Source organism: Aethalodelphis obliquidens, unplaced genomic scaffold, assembly GCF_003676395.1.
Source record: "Aethalodelphis obliquidens isolate GAN/ISIS:26980383/991018 unplaced genomic scaffold, ASM367639v1 scaffold16, whole genome shotgun sequence".
Taxonomy (NCBI): Eukaryota; Metazoa; Chordata; class Mammalia; order Artiodactyla; family Delphinidae; genus Aethalodelphis; species Aethalodelphis obliquidens.
The window spans coordinates 11396201-11413415 of record NW_020837960.1 but is presented as its reverse complement, the minus strand read 5'-3'; the positions used below and the strand labels follow the sequence as shown (position 1 = coordinate 11413415).

At 42.3% G+C, this 17215-nt stretch overlaps 1 protein-coding gene across 9 annotated transcripts in view; it reads left to right on the top strand.

Moving 5' to 3' along the window:
- Nucleotides 1-17215, top strand: part of ENOX1 (ecto-NOX disulfide-thiol exchanger 1) — a 611692-nt gene that overhangs the window by 382114 nt on the left and 212363 nt on the right. For all 9 annotated transcript variants that reach the window (XM_027116194.1, XM_027116191.1, XM_027116190.1 and 6 more), the window contains 2 exons: nucleotides 14139-14282; nucleotides 15116-15253. In XM_027116194.1, coding sequence (XP_026971995.1) covers nucleotides 14270-14282; nucleotides 15116-15253 — 151 coding nt within the window. In that variant the 5' untranslated portion in view covers nucleotides 14139-14269. The remainder of the gene's footprint in view (nucleotides 1-14138; nucleotides 14283-15115; nucleotides 15254-17215) is intronic.

Below are 17215 nucleotides of genomic sequence, written 5' to 3'. Positions count from 1 at the left end.
TGGCAGATAACGTAGATAAAAGATCCCTGCTGCTGTTGGCCATTGTTCTGAATTTCATTTAATGGATTAAGTCATCAAGGTGATAATACTACACGCTTTTCCCACGTTTGATCTCCTGGACCACAGGAGTTTACAGACCAAAACAGCGATGCTACTGCCAAACCCTGCCACTCACAGCCTCCAACCACCTAGCTTATTATTCTGGTGTCCTGTGAACCAACAATGAATCAAGCCAAAATACTGATGGAAGAAACCCAGAGAGACCAGAATGTAGACTTTTCAGGGGGGAGTAGTTGGTGTGAAGATGCGCTCACAAAATTGTCATTGGTGGAGGTTTTGCTTCTGTTTTGTAATCCAAAGAATTCCTCTATGAGAACCTATCTAAAGGGATCTGGATTTTAACTATCAAAATGTCTCACCGTGTTGCCAGTAATGCTTCGTTTCTTTCAGTTCCTCCAAGAGGCATTATGCGTTAGCGCCTCACATAACTCGTGAGATGAGGAGTGAAGGCATACAGTGGAGAAGCTCAGGGAACCGGCCCGGGGCGAACTTGTGATGAGAGCTCTCTTGTGACGTACAAATTGTGCTGTCAAACTGCTGTGCACATTTTTACAGGAGAGGCACAAAGGGGGTCCCCAGACCAGCTCTCAGGGTTTAAGGCTATCTTCACTGGGAACGAAAAAGTGACTGCCACAATGGTACTGATCCCCTGATAAGCACGCAGTGGGAGTTGGGCTCAAGTGTACGTCACACAGTAACGCAGACCCTTGTGCTTCCAGCCCCTCCGGTCGCCAGTCCCCTGGGAGAGGAATTAGAAGTTGGGATTTCTGGTTCACTCAGCTCCCAGCTTTACCCGGCCCCGAGGTACCCCCATTTCCTACTTCCTGTAGCCCTCCTTCATGGTGGAAGGCAGAAAGCAGGCTTGAACTCCAGGCCAGCCTGGTTGCCAGCTGCCAACGGAATGAGGTAGCTTGTGAGGTAAGAGAGGTAAGAGAGGTAGGATGGGAAGGGGTGCTAGCACAAAATGGGTGAGGAAAAGGAAAAGAGGAGTAGTCACCTGACTCTGCCTCCCAGCCATCCCACTCATACGGCCCTGACCAGCCTTTCCATCTCGCCCTCTTTATCTCTCACTATCGTAGTTCGTTAGGTGGCAGAAATGTGGTGGGAGTGTTGGTAAACTGGAGATTCCAACAGAAGTTGTCTACACAGGGACAGCAGTTCTAGGCAAGCCTCAATGGCGATGATACTTACACCAAGCTCTCAGCTCAGACCACAGATCAACCCTCATTATATGTATTTGGACAAAATTAAGCCCAGTGTGGGGCTAAAGCATCTGTGAGGTTGTCTGATAAAACCTAACCCATTAAAACCCTCAGAGTGTCGATCAGCCCTAGGTAGACGTCTTATACATATGTTCCCCACCTCTGTTTCTCTAGATGCACAATGAATATTCTAAAAAAAAATGTGCTTCTCCATAAAGCCCGGGTCTTCAGATGTGTCCCAGCAGACGTTTCTGCTGATTTGCTCAGATTCTTTCCCCTGTCTATCTACTTTTATAACTGAAGTAGAAGGGTTGGGATGGCTGAATGGGGGTGAGGTGAGGGCCGTGCAAAGACACAACAAGGCTTGCAGGTCCTGATGACCGAGGGATACTCAGACCCTGCCTCTACTTCACCGTGACAGGCTGTCTCCTGGCACAGTGTCAGTGCCAGCATTTTTCCCTCCCAGCATCTCTGGCTTCATGTTTGCCTGCTGCTCCAGCAACTCCTGGTTTCAGCCTACTTGTCTTTCTCTTTGTTGGGCAGTGGGGGAAGGAGGAGAATGGTGGGCGGGGGAAGCAAAGAATCTTAGTGATTTTTCCTTCCTTCCTTCAAGACTAACAATACATTAATAAGTAGTTATATCCGGAATCCAGTTGTTGTTGTTTTCTTATAATAGGCAGGCTCTGAAGAGTATCTAGTTTGCCACACCGCAGCAAGCTCAAGTTTGCTAATATTTTTTTTTCAGTTGAACTATAGTGGGCTTATTATGGTAGTTTCAGGTGTACAACATAGTCAGTATTTTTGTGTGTTATACTCCATATAAAGTCATTATAAAATATTGGCTCTCTTCCCTGTACTGGTACTGTATCTTATTTATTTTATACCTAGCAGTTTGTACTCTTAATCCCCTTCCCTCTCTCCACTGCTAACCACTAATTTGTTCTCTACATCTGTGACTCTGTTTCTGTTTTGTTGTATTTGTTCATCTGCTAGCGCTTCTTACTTTGCAAACTTTTTGGAGACGGGGTCTGTGTCTTGCTCACCACTGTATTCCTAATCTCAAGCACAGTGACCCACATACAGTAAGCATGTAATAAAGATCTACTGAGTGAATGCATCCCTGGGGGACGAACTAACCCTTTACCCCAGACTCCTCCAGTCAAACCAAGAGGGACCTCCTAGTCTGGCTCTTTGTTGGAGAAAAGTTCCCCAAATCTATAACAATAGAGGTCCAGGCTAAGACAAACTAAAGCCTGGGCTCTGCCAGTCGTTAGCTTTGTGACCTGGGGTAAATGGGCCGGTCTTAATTTTCTGAAACTTAGCTTTTCTTCTTTTGCAAAAAAGTGCTAATAACATCTGTCACGTAGGTTGTTGTGAGTTTTCATGAAATCCAAGATGTGGGACTGTTATATAGTAAGCTGTTTTCCCACTGGGTGCCTCTGGGGGAGGGCTGAGGGAATGATTCTCCTTTCACTTTATAGACTTCAGCTTTTTTCTTTTTTTTTTTTAACTCATTCCAAGCATTAGTATTAGTAAAAATGCCTTTAAAATAAAAATGTCCTTATAAGAATATTAGTTTCCATCTACCTGACGTATTGGGATGTTTATTCTCAGATTGAAAGGAACTGCGTTACTGCATTTCCATGCAAATCTCACTACTCAAAAAAAGGGCAGTTGAATTAGCTGGTAAATAGGAAGGGTAGCAAGTGTTTGGGGAGCGTGTTTGAATGAAGATGGTGTCTCCTATTAAATAAGGGTTTAGTATTAGGAGATTTTGCTGTGGGAAGTCTGGAAACAATGCTACACTTAGTTTTCATGTTGATTCTGTATCTCACGGTTTTATCTACCCTATTTTTAGCTTATTAATAATTAATAAAACTCTTTGTGTTGTAGAGATTGTGTCAGATTGATGTGCTGGATAAGCTCATGAACACATGTCTGCTTCATCGTGCAAGTAATAAAATCATTATCGTGATTGCATTAATGGGCCAGGGCCTGGTGAATATCGGTAGGTGGCAGCCACGTGGTTCTCAAGTGCCGTCACCTCATACCCTGCACTGCTTAACCACCACTAGTTGCTGCTTATTTTCTTAGACATCATTTTACAGTAAACATTGTCTCATGATAAACCATAAAATTTAGAAATGAACAAGAACGTCAGAGTTCTTGAAGAGCACGTGATCTTTTTCATTAAGGCTAGAAAGGGGAAAACGTGATAATGCTATAGTGGGAATTCTTTTAAAATATCTGTTTAGGTTGGGTTTAAGCCATCTAGCTGTGAAAATAATAAACCATGGTAGCAATAGCAATATGCTGTAATTCCCACGGAGCCCATTCAGCATAATTTCTTTTTTTATATACATAATAAAACCATAAATAAATGTGATTACTCTCAGCTCACATGAAATTACTTTCAGCACCAGATGTTTTTCTCTCATACCTGTCTCCTTTAGGGTCAGTTTTTGCTTGCCCCCCGCCATCACCACCGGTAATATGTGAGTCATCTGTGAATAAATAACTGGGGGTGGCATTGGATCTTGAACTTGAGTTTGGCGAGTTTGAGGGGAGACGGATCTTTGTCTGTCTCACACACAATAGGCAGGAAGGGGCCAGATGGTGCCTCAAAACAGCCACTTAAAACTTCTTAGGCTCCAGGCGCCAGCAGCTTTCTTCTGGAGGCCTCACCCCACATCGTATCAAACATACGAAATGCACTCACGTGTGACATTCAATATAATTTTGTCTATAGGACTTTTGGACAGGATTTTTCTTTTTTGGTGGGGGGGGCCGTGCTGAGCAGCATGTGGGATCTTAGTTCCCCGACCAGGGATCGAACCTGCACCCCCTGCAGTGGAAGCGTGGATTCTTAACCGCTGGACCGCCAGGGAAGTCCCGGACAGGGTTTTTATAATTCTGCCTTTGAAATTATTTTCCTACAAGTTGCTCATTTCATTTACAGCCAGCTCTGACTTCTCCATAACTGTGCGGGCTCAGAGACTTTTTCCAGTGCGACACAGCCCCACTTACAAATGATTTCTAACTCAAACGATGTCTGTATAGATATTAACTTTGCTAATTAGAGAAGTTGTCATAATACAAGATGCATAGGTATTTCATTAAATAACTATTTGCTTTTGATCGTGCGCATTTCACTGCAGGTTGACACAAACCATTTTCAGTTCTCCAGCATTATTGTAGACCTCGGTGCCTTTAGTGCCTTGTTGGTAACACAGCCGTAGTTAGAAAAATAGGTGACTTTCCCAGGGCTGGATGGGTTCTTAATGTGGAAGATAGGAGTAGAGAAAGAGATTCCATTTGAGGAGCTTAGTCCTCCAAATGCCACCCCCTTGTACAGAGGAAGGGTTTCTATTAAGACATGCTTAAGGGGCAAATAGCACTGAGTGTCAGAGAGTATGAGTGTTCGTGGGAGAAGGTGGGGTAGAGCAGCACATTTACACCTTTCTATGGGAGGAGAGAGAGAGAAAGAGAAAGAGGTGGGGGGAGCGAAAGGGGAGGGGAGGGAGGAGGGAAGGAAGGGAAGGAGTTATGGTTATAGCAGCAGTGTTTTACAGTGACCTTCAGCCTTGTCTTCAGTGCTGGAAGCTTCCCATCAGCGTTTATCCCACTCCCTCTTTTTGACTCTTGCCAGACACAGCCAGTATCAACTAAAGTTTGCCCCATTTCCTCAGGATGCTCCCTGCCAGCCTAGAATTTTCCAATTGGATATCTTGCTGCACATGCATTACTCGTGCCCTAGTAGCCCTCCCCCAACTAGCCCAACGCCATGTCACCATCTCTGACTCCCTGAAGAGGAAAAAGGACCGACCATCCCAGGGAACCCAAGGCCCCCACTGTCCTGCCTACTGGTTACAGAGCATCAGCAAGGGCTGTGCGTGCTCATTTCGAGAAGAAAAAACAAGGTCTCCAGCCCCCGGTAACACACTAGAGGTGAGGTGTCCTGCTCAGGGGGCGATCAGCTGCTGCGGGGCTAATGCTTTATTCATTGTGTTGCAATGGCATCATTAAGAGCACATTAGTTTAAAGAGTAACTAATATGTTCTTGGTGAGAAACATTAAACAGGATGAGCAACCAGCTCAGGCCGGTCATGGTCTGATCCAGGTTTTATTGCAGGTAGATTTCCATAGATTAAAGAGCTCTAATCAGGGCTTTTTGGAAAACAGATAACTCATTTACTAGAGTTTGCAGCCATTTAAGGGTCAGTTTTCCACCCACTACAATTAAAATGTTCCACTTTGTAGCTTAATATGTTTTCCGTGGTTGGGTCAAGGTGTAAAATGAGTGTGTAATGAAAAAAAATGAATACAAAACAGCACAAATTATAGAGTTAAATATACTCTGCTTTCCCTTACATAAGAAGATAATAATGTTCACAGAAATCACTTTCTGTACATAAGTGTGGCTGAAAAGACCAGTATGTGAAGGATATGCCTTAACACACGATGCATTAATTTAAAAATCTTCTTGGATTTGTGGCGCTCTCCATGGTTTATAGAGGTTACCTCTCCTGACGGCTGTGTCTTTGAAGCCAGAAATCCACCTGAGGTCTGTTTCGGAGGCGTTACCCCCTTTCTCAAAAGGACTCTTCCTCTGGTCTCTCTGCTGCTCTCTATCGGCAGCCTGTAGTTTTACCATTTCAAGTGAAGCTTTTTTGTAGTTCCAGCTTTCTGTTTCCGTTGTCTATTCTGTAGAACTTTTTGAATGGGAAGGGAAGAGAACAGAGAGGGTGCCAGCAGGAAAAAACTCGTCGTTTGAGTGGAAGCAAGGATTCTCTGATACGTCCTTATGTATTTTAATAAGCTTGTCTGTGACTTACTTATTTGGCGGTTATGCCTCAGTGTCCCTATTCAGGGTCTGGAAGAGCCCCAAGGCCTACACGTGACTGTAGAAGGAGGATTGAAAGATGGAGCTCAGCTATCTTGTTTTCTAGATAAGGACTTTGCTGCAGGGAGACTTCTTGAACTGTTAAGGCTATTTTGAAACAGTTGCCTGTCAGAAACATTTTGGGGACCTTTGTATCTGGGAGAAGTTAGAAGTGATGAACTCTCAGGTTGGAATCTTGATGTTCTGTGAGCTTGGGTGTGTTTGTCCTGATTGATAGGTATCCATTAATGAGGGGAATTAGTTGACCCATGTCATGTTTCATAAACAGTCTTCAAGTATAATATTGCCCTTCTCAGAAAATCTGAAATATACTAAGTATGGAAGGTGTCTCTACAAAGACTTTGAAATGACATATTTTTATCATAGTAGCTTCCAGTCCTATTTTCTTTTCTTTTCTGTTTTTAATGGAAAGAGAAGTACTTTACTCCTATGGTCTCAAGCTTTCTCTTTTATTATATTCTTCAATTTAGAAATATAAAGTATAATTTTTTTAAAAAAGCAAAGAGTTCCTGAAAACAAAATAATTTTACCTCTGTCATTTGTCTACACTTACGTATGTAATGCCGAATAGTATTTTTCTTTGTATCAAAAGATAATTGGCGGGCTTCCCTGGTGACGCAGTGGTTGAGAGTCCGCCTGCCGATGCAGGGGACACGGGTTCATGCTGCGGAGAGGCTGGGCCCGTGAGCCATGGCCGCTGAGCCTGCGCGTTGGGAGCCTGTGCTCCGCAATGGGAGAGGCCACAACAGTGAGAGGCTGGCGTACTGCAACAACAACAACCACAACAACAACAACAACAAAAAACCAGATAATTGGCTTTATCTGCTATCCTGCCATGCTGGTTGAGTTATCCCTTTGGCAAAGTTGGTTATTTTGTTTGAATGCATCATTACAGAGGGAGGCCTTCTGTTTCTCTCATATTCATTCTCTCTTTTTCTCTTTCAACACTGAGTTCTTTGAAGACAGATATGTCATGGGTAAAACTTTATCATCCATTCAGGAACCATTTCCTCCCTAAGCTGGAAGGATGACGATCTGTAGTTTAAAATTGGCTACTAGACAAAGTAGAAAAATGGAGGATGTAATCACAGACCCTTAATGGCATTTTGTGTTTGAGAAATGGCCAGACCTGCTTTTTATCCTCTGTGGTGCATGCCACATTGAAACTGTTCCTTTCTTCCCCTGATTTCACTTCTTTAGCACTATAGGTATATGCCTTTGTTACACTAATGCAGCACTTAATGGACCAGGCGATGCCGTTATTTATAGATTTCAGCTTCTCCAAGGAGCAGCTGGGAAGAAGTCTCACAAAAGGAGAACATCGCTGTAACCTGCTTATGACCCTACATTGGTTACCAGGGAGGTGTGGAATCTTAGATCTTGGAGAAGGACTTGTTAAGCACACCAAGAGCTTATCTGGAAAATTCTAACATTTTTAAAAAGTTGTCTTTGATACTTGTCTGTGTTCTAGTTTCCAACAGCAATTTTCCCTTTTGTGTTCTTTAGCTTTCAGACCTCCAACCTTTGAGACTGGACCCTGGAACTGAATTTTGTCTTTTTGTTCCATTATTACTTCCTTCTTTCCCTTTCTTATTTTCCTTTTTACTTTCTTTCCTTCCTTCTATGCCTGAATTTATTTGAAAAACATATGTGTGTGCGTGCGTGTGTGTGTGCGTGCGTGTGTATATAAAATTGTATATATGTAATTTATATGATGATTTAAATACATTTTAAATTTATAAATACATTATAATTTTATATGTATACTGAGCATCTGGCATATTCTAGGTACTATGCTTGCTCCCTGCAGGGACGCAAAACTGGCCAGTTTCCATGATCATTCTAAGCATGTTGTTTATGAGGGACATAGACATAAACAACTAATTAGGATATGAAGTTACAAGTGCTGGTATAGAGGAAGGTTCAGAGCACTGTGGGAACACAGAGGAGGGAATACATACCTCCTTTGTCTTCTTGCCTCAAAGGGCAAACTAAAAACTACTTAGAACAGGAATGGCATTTTTCTCCTCAGGTGCACTGTGCTGTGAGGTGTGTCACATCATGACCCCTCTGAAAAGAGTTCAGTGGTTTTATAAACATGTGAATAAGATATTAAAGAAGGTCATAGGTCAGGTATTAAAGAAGACCTTTTGATTTCATGGCTTTGATAGAAAGTACTGCAGGGTCCATCACTGCCTGAATCCATCTTAACCCAGTCCCATCCTCTGCCCATACTGTTTCCAAGAGGTGACTTTTCTGTCCATTTCCGAGTAGGATCTTTCTAGCTTTATTTGATATAATATTCCTACCTTGCAATTTTCTTCATCAGAAATTCCCCCACAAAATCTAATTCCTCATAAACTTTAATATAATTTAAGTCTCTTCTTCAAAATCTTAATCCTGTTATTTCACACTAATCAGGAGGCGTCAGTCATTAGTAACCAACATCCTGTATATTTAGGAGATGTGAAAACTTCGTCATGCGTTATCACGTAGTACCTTCGGTAGTCTCCGCTATCAGCTGCCTCCTTATAACCCTCTTCAAGCTCTCTCCTCTAAAGGGTACCCACCATCCAAAACCTACTCCCATCTAAGAAGTAAGCAGCAACATGGACTTTGCTGACATTTCTGTAGAGGGCCCAGGGGAAAGGTTTACATTGTATATTTCCCAGCGAAGCACCTCAAAGTCCGCTTTAGTCATTTCTCTTCTCTGAAGTCCCCTTTTCTCATGAGTGGCTACCAAAGATCCCTTCTTTCTTTCCCATCAAAGCACTGAGCCTTGGTGTCCTTTTTTTTCTCTTTTTTTTTTTTTAGCCACATTTTTTTTTAAATAAATTATTTATTTTTGGCAGCATTAGGTCTTTGTTGCTGTGCGTGGGCTTTCTCTAATTGCGGTGAGTGGGGGCTACTCTTCGTTGCAGTGTGCGGGCTTCTCACCGCGGTGGTGGCTTCTCTTGTGGAGCATGGGCTCTAGGCGCGTGGGCTTCAGTAGTTGTGGCGTGCAGGCTTCAGTAGTTGTGGCACGTGGGCTCAGCAGTTGTGGCACGCGGGCTCTAGAGCGCAGGCTCAGTAGTTGTGGCGCACAGGCTTAGTTGCTCCGTGGCATGTGGGATCTTCCCGGACCAGGGCTCGAACCCGTGTCCCCTGCATTGACAGGCGGATTCTTAACCACTGCGCCACCAGGGAAGCCCCTTTTTTACCACATTTTGCAGAGCAATTCTTCTCTGCCTCGAAACTTGCAGATTCCACCCATCTCCTAGATCAGTGTAAGAGGACCCATTCTCCTTAGAAGCCTGTTTAGTAATCCTCTACCATAATTTAAGCATGTCTTTGTGATCCTTTTGTGTTTGAAGAGATAATAGTGAGAATTTTTGTAAAACTGATGAAAGACATTAGGCTCTTCTGGGGTTGATCCTCAGTGGTAGAATTATTCTGAATTACTTCATTTACCATTATAGGAAGTAGAAATGTCTCCCTTATTCCTAAACGGTTGCTTAAAGATCATGGGGTTAAAATGTAAGTAATGTCTATTTAACAGTACTCTATATTGTTTTAAACTATGAGCATTTCCATAACCTCAAGAGAACATCCTACTGATTACATGGAGGTCAAAGTGAGATATTTTCTTAGTAATAGAAGCAGAAAGTAGAACTTTGGATGAGAATGCATTTTTCTTTTTACTAGAATATAAAACATAATAATGCTAGTGAATACTTCCTGTAAAGTAAGAGAGTTTCAGATGTCATATGAAATGTTTCCTTTGGAATGAACTCTCAACAAGACGTTAATAAATCAGATTTTCTCACTATAATTATTCTTCTATTGAAGTAGGTATAAACCTAAGGACTTGAGTCAAACAAAATCATCCTTTTAAATTAACGAAAGAAAAATTTTCAAGACTTAACTCATCTCCACCCCCTTTTAATAGGAATCTGTGTTTTGTGGACAGTTACAGATGGATTTTATTACTCACGGTGTGTGTGTGTGTGTGTGTGTGTGTGTGTGTGTGTCCATCCTTGTGTTCCTTGGGACCTTAGACAGGTAGAATGAGTTGTGTTTCTTAGAGCAGGAGAAGCCTGTGTCATTTTTTTAGGCCAAATAATATTTTCTTAGGCTTGGTGAGTTTCAAGAACTATTTGCCCCATTGATACAGCTCAATGAAATTCTGAGCATAAATATGTCTTGTTGAACAGTTATGAAATTGGGTCTGAGGTTTTGTACTTGAATGTACCTTAACAAAGAACAGGTTAGATGTCAGCTGAAACCTGGACAGAACTGTACTGTTATCCTTGGCATTTGTACATCTGATTGTACAAAAGCTTCACTGAAAGCTGTAAGTAGAAACTGCCGATTTCACAGTTCATCATGAATCTCTTGAAATCGTTTGCAGTTGCACAGGTAGGAAAAGAAAACCCTAGAGAGAAAAATGTATACATCTTTTAAATTACATTGTATTATTTTATAAAGGAACGGTGAAAAGGAAGAAATATTCTGGTACAATTTAGATGTGACACAGAAAACTAGGGCAACACTTACTTTTAGAAATATCAAGTGTTACTCACTGTTTTAAAATTAATTACATAATTATCCAGTAGAACACAAAGATCCCAGGGTACCTTAATGGAAACACTACACTTTCAAATAAAATAATAATAATTAGCACCTACTATATTCCAAGTGTTTTATTAGCTGTAATTTTTAACTCCCCACATCTCTGTGTGTAAATAAACATTAAGAATATTAATCTTTTCTATAGTTTAGAAATAAGAAAACTAAGGCAGAGACATTCATTGGAATGATGAATTAGGCATTATGGCCTTGAATCATTTAAAGAGGCAGGTACTCAGTAGGAACAATAGATGTTCGTAAAGTATAAAAATCACTCTTGTAACTATTCATAAATTACCAGGTAGTAATTAATTTAAAATATCACCTTTCTCCCAAACCAAATCACTTTAAAATTTTTGAAGAATTGAAAGGCATCCTTGGGCTTCCCTGGTGGCACAGTGGTTAAGAATCCGCCTGCCAATGCAGGGGACACGGGTTCGAGCCCTGATCCGGGAAGATCTCACATGCCGCGGAGCAGCTAAGCCCGTGTGCCACAACTACTGAGCCTGTGCTCTAAAGCCTGTGAGCCACAACTACTGAGCCCGCGTGCCACAGCTACTGAAGCCTGCGCACCTAGAGCCCGTGCTCCGCAACAAGAGAAGCCACTGCAGTAAGAAGCCTGCACACCGCAACGAAGAGCAGCCCCCGCTCGCCGCAGCTAGGGAGAAGCCCACACCCAGCAACGAAGACCCAACGCAGCCAAAAATAAATAAATCTATTTTAAAAAGAATTGCAAGGCATTCTTGAGTCTATTGGAAATGCCTAAGACATGACAGAACTTCCTTTAGAGTCACCATTCTAGGTACATGGCAGCCACATGAAGTTGTATGTCATTCAAACCGTTGGATAGGGACATTGAAGAGATGTCATACATAGAATGTCACCCTCTCATTAGGGGATAAATTCAGGTTTACAAACCACAGCTTGCCAAGGAAGCAATACTTTTTGCTTTTTTGCTTTTGTGATGAAACAGTAGCGGTTTTGTTACTATTCCCGGTGAAACAGTATCAGTCTTAAAATGGAGATGGAAAGCGTGGGTAGAAGCTAAGGGCCACCAGGACACTCGATTCCCCTTAGTAATACCACAGTCACTAAAGTGAAAACTAACACTGGAACAGGTATAAAGCCAAGGAGAGCTACCACCACCCCTAAAATACTGTAGTGAGAAAGGCAAAGTGAAACATGGCCAGTCAGGCACAAGTCATAAAGCCTACAAAGTAAAGGGATATTCTCTGATACAGTGTTCCAGAACTGCAGACTCATTGGACAGAAAAAAAAAGTTGTCATTAATGCCAGTTTGGGGAGAGCTTGAGCTAGAAAAAGAACCAGCCAACTGAACTTCACTGGGGAGATCAGTAAGACAAATAGTGACCTTGCAGTGATCTCAAGCGCCTCTCCTCCTGGGCCATCTGAGCAAAAGCATGAACACATTGTAGCCTGACTTTGCTTTGGTGTTCTGAAATGGCCGGAGGTGGAGAGAGGAAAATGCTTTGAGGTTTCACCACAGAACTGTTGCTGGTCTGTGGCTAGCTAAAGGGCAGGCATTTTGGTTAGCTATGTATTGATGTTATTGGGTGTGTTTTATATGGTGAGAATCTCTTTGTCTGATGGCATCCACCGCCTGGGATAAATGATGCATATAATATATAAACACGTTCTGAGTTTATTTGGGTGGTAGAGTCTAATTGCGAGGTTTGAAACGTTTGTCCTGAGTACACTTTGCTCCCAAAGTTGAAATCATTCACTACTTCTTGATGAAGGTGTTTTATCTTCCTGATAGACTATTGGAAATAATTCCCCACCATCTCTCATTCCCCTATGTCTGAGGGCCAGGGATTTGTGGAGACCATAGAAACGATTTGCTCAATATCCACCTATCCTCGAGATATTGAAACCTGAGCTTCCGTTTGAATTAAACTTATACTCACCTGGCAGTAAGGGTTTTTTGGTATGTTTTTTGGTTTTTTTGAGAATACAGTGTTCAAAAGGATCACTGATTCTTGCACCTAAGAATCAAAGAAATAAAAGAGCATACCATAAAAGGGCCAAACTTCACACTAGATACACTGACAGACTATACCACTAATTCTAAAATACATATTAGCAGAAAGACAGTTGAAAAAAATTTCTAAATTTGTGCCTAAATAAAGATAAGTACTTCGAATTCAGTTGTTCTGCCAATCGACTTAAAATTCAAACTTCCCAGGTCAGCCATCCAAGTGATGTGTTTTGTCTTCCAGTCTTGAACTGGTAAAAGTGCTTTTAAAATATGTACATAGGAATGCTATGTCTTTGCATTTTTAAGGATGGAGAGAAGGCATATAGCATTTTATAAATGGTACAACATAGAGGGACCCTTTGTAACTTTAAGTAATGTTTTGTTTTTTTGTCTTTTTCAGAAAGGTGCTTTGAAAAGTCTTAAAAATACATTTCTATATAAGCTGTGCAATTCTCAGGAAAATTCAGACCAAACAAATTGCGGCCAGTTAAATTCATCTTGTCATAGAACTAAGAAAACAAATGCTTTTCCTCTGCTGCCCCAGCACCCTGTGCGTCTTCTTGGACGGGTGGGCAGCACGCCATTCTTTCCTTTTGCCTTTCCCGACGATTGTAATTTGGGCACACTCTTTACCAATCTCACGGGGAGTAGCTCCTTGCTTTTTTTTTTTTTTTTTAATTATTTATTTATTTATTTGCGGTACGCGGGCCTCTCATTGCGGAGCACAGGCTCTGGACGCGCAGGCTCAGCGGCCATGGCTCACGAGCCCAGCCGCTCCGCGGCATGTGGGATCTTCCCGGACTGGGGCACGAACCCGCGTCCCCTGCATCGGCAGGCGGACTCTCAACCACTGCGCCACCAGGGAAGCCCCACTCCTTGCTTTTTTTTCTCCCTCTTCCCAACTTTTTCTCCCTCTCTGAATACATTTCACAGATGACCGTCTTCGAAAATAACAACATCAATTAATTTTTTAACTTAAAAAAAAATCACATTTAGCCCCGAGTCTGCCCTCTCCATTGATGTGTCATGTGCGGAGCAGGCTGTGAGGGTCTGATAAGTCCCGTTTGTGAAGTCTCTTCAGTAGGAGGCCAGACACTAGCTGCTCCACAGACAGGCTGTTTATTTCATCCAGACCTGCTCCGGGTGGTTTGACAGTTGACCCGCACATCTCCCGGTCTCCAAGACCAGACCAGAGAAGGATGCAGCTTCGCCTCTGTGCCTCCCACTGAAAGCTGTTCTTTGTCGTTTATTTGTTTGGTTGTTGTTGTTGTTGTTGATTTTGAATAGACCACAGTTTTTCCCATGAGAGCTCCCCCAGTTAACGATGACACTTGCTCACCGCGCTGCTCTTCTTCCCCTTTTGCAGAATCCGATGATCTCCGTGGGGACCCTGCACTCAGCCATCAAAGCACTCCCGCCCCTCAGGATGCTCGTAATTCAATAGTAGATGCAGGCGGCGTTGAAAGCATCACACAGTGTCCCCAGCAGCTTCCTCAGATGATGGCTGCAGGTAAATGTCGGTGGCCAGCACTGAACACAAACAAGGCATTTTTTGTCTTAGTGGAAAGCCTCCCCCGCCATGAAAATAAGTATTGAACCAGGAGCCTGGGCTCCTCAAAGAAACCAGGCTCTGGAACTAGTGAACCTCAAAGAGCATTCAGTCAAATTTAACTTATTTTGCTGACCTTTTTTTTTTTTTTTAAGCTCTGTGCTATTTGTCTTCAATATTATTTATTTATTTTGTTTCGATGAAAGCCGGGGCTTATAAGAAATATTTTGGGAGTCACTTTAGAAAGACACCTGCGTTTCCTTAATGTACGTATGTAAATAGTTTTTAAAGAACGGAATATGTTACAAGGTAACACTTAATAAATTCAGTCAGGACCAATTTGACTGCTTGACATCTGATTTTAGAGATTTTATTAGACGGTTAGAGGGTGTGTCTGCTTCAGAATTACTCTTGGAAACAGGTTTATTCTAAGCCAATTGACTTGTTTTACCCAGAGAGTCCTCTGGCTTTGCCTCTCCACCAGGGAACTTAACTAATGTTTCACCTGGAGAAGGAAGCGATTCTTCAGTTTTTTCCAGGGGTACTTCCTTAGTGGCATGCTGTGTATAATATAAACTGCATGTCCTTCAGTTTCCTCCCAGAATGTATTTGGAAACTCTTTTATGTTTCCATCTGGAGAAAGCACTGCTGTAGGTTACAGTGCTGTTATTTTTGGTGGTTTGGGAATGTGCTTAAACGAAGCCTCATGTCTCTAGAAATGCGATTTGTTTTCAAAGAGACACCATTGCCTGTGGACTCTAAGTCAGAGTTTCTTCCCCCCTACCCCATCACAGCAGCCGATGGTTTGGGGAGTCTCGCAATCGACACGACCCAGCTGAACATGTCAGTGACGGACCCCACCGCCTGGGCCACCGCTATGAATAACTTGGGCATGGTTCCCGTGGGGTTGCCTGGACAGCAGCTCGTGTCAGGTAAGCTTTCTCTTGGGTTGGGAGATGCCTGCAACCACGCCACTGGGTGTGGGCGACAGGCGGCTTGGCCGTCTTTGCACGCGCAGGTGTTGAGCCTGGTCTGGGACTGATGACCGGGGCATGGTTAGGCAGGCTGTATGCCTGAGATTCTTCTCATCACCTCGCTCTTCTGCCTAACAGCCATTCTCAGAAAAAGCAACACGCGGTTATCTCTCACCGGTGGCACTGCAACACCAGTTTTGTATTTTAAATGGGTAAATAGAAGAGCTAATATTTGCTTTCCAATTTACAAAACTCTTCCACAGACGTTACGCCATCTGATTCCACAGCCGTCTCTTTGAGACAGGTATACGCTTGCGGTGGGCGTGGCTCTTGTTCATGTTCCCATGTTAAAAACAGGGAAAGAGGGGTCCAGAGTTTGGGTGACTTGTCCAGCACTGAAGCGGCAGAACTTAGAAACCCAACTCAACTGACACTGCATTCCCTGTTTTCTTTCCGTCACACTTTGAAATAGTAATAACAGTCGTGTATTCAATATAGAAAATGTTTGGAGATGTCACAAAGTAGAAGGTCATTTGAAAGAGTTGATCATTTAATTTAACACATGTTTATTGCAGATTTTCCATGTGCCCTGTAACAGGTGCTTTGGGAAATAGAAATATATATATATATAAGTATCCTCGAGGGTTGAGGGAGCGTATCTCCCCAAACTGAAAAACACAGCGACAAAAAACAGCAATAAAGATAATGTGTAGAATCAGGTGCTAAGAGGTGGTTCGGTAATTTCCAGAAGGATCAATGCCTGGGGCTCTGAGGGAAGATGTTATCAGGGAGGTGGGACTTGAGCTGTCTGGAAAGATACATAGGGCTTCAGTATTCACTTAACTCATTCAACACACATTTTTTCCCCCTACTTACTTATATTTTATTTTATTTTATTTTACTTATTCATTTTTTACAGCAGGTTCTTATTATTTACTTTATACATATTAGTGTATACATGTCAATCCCAATCTCCCAATTCATCCCACACACCCCCCACCCGCCGCTTTCCCCGCTTGGTGTCCATACATTTGTTCTCTCCATGTGTGTGTCTACTTCTGCCTTGCAAACCGGTTCATCTGTAACATTTTTCTAGATTCCACTTATATGCGTTAATATACAATGTTTGTTTTTCTCTTTCTGACTTACTTCACTCTGTATGTCAGTCTCTAGGTGCATCCATGTCTCTACAAATGACCCAATTTCATTCCTTTTTATGGCTGAGTAATATTCCATTGTATATATGTATCACAACTTCTTTATCCATTCGTCTGTCGATGGGCATTTAGGTTGCTTCCATGACCTGGCTATTGTAAATAGTGCTGCCGTGAACATTGGGGTGCATGTGTCTTTTTGAATTATGGTTCTCTCTGGGTATATGCCCAGTAGTAGGATTGCTGGGTCATATGGTAATTCTATTTTTAGTCTTTTAAGGAACCTCCATACTGTTCTCCATAGTAGCTGTATCAATTTACATTCCCACCAACAGTGCAAGAGGGTTCCCTTTTCTCCACACCCTCTTCAGCATTTGTTGTTTACATGTTTTCTGATGATGGCCATTCTGACCATTGTGAGGTGATACCTCATTGTAGTTTTCATTTGCATTTCGGTAATAATTAGTGATGATGAGCAGTTTTTCATGTGCCTTTTGGCCATCTGTATGTCTTCTGTGGAGAAATGTCTATTTAGGTCTTCTGCCCATTATTGGATTAGATTGTTTTTTTAATATTGGGCTGCATGAGCAGTTTATATATTTTGGAGATTAATCCTTTGTCCACTGATTCATTTGCAAATATGTTCTCCCATTCTAAGGGTTGTCTTTTCATCTTGTTTATAGTTTCCTTTGCTGTGCAAAAGCTTTTAAGTTTCAATAGGCCCCATTTGTTTATTTTTGGTTTTATTTCCATAACTCTAGAAGGT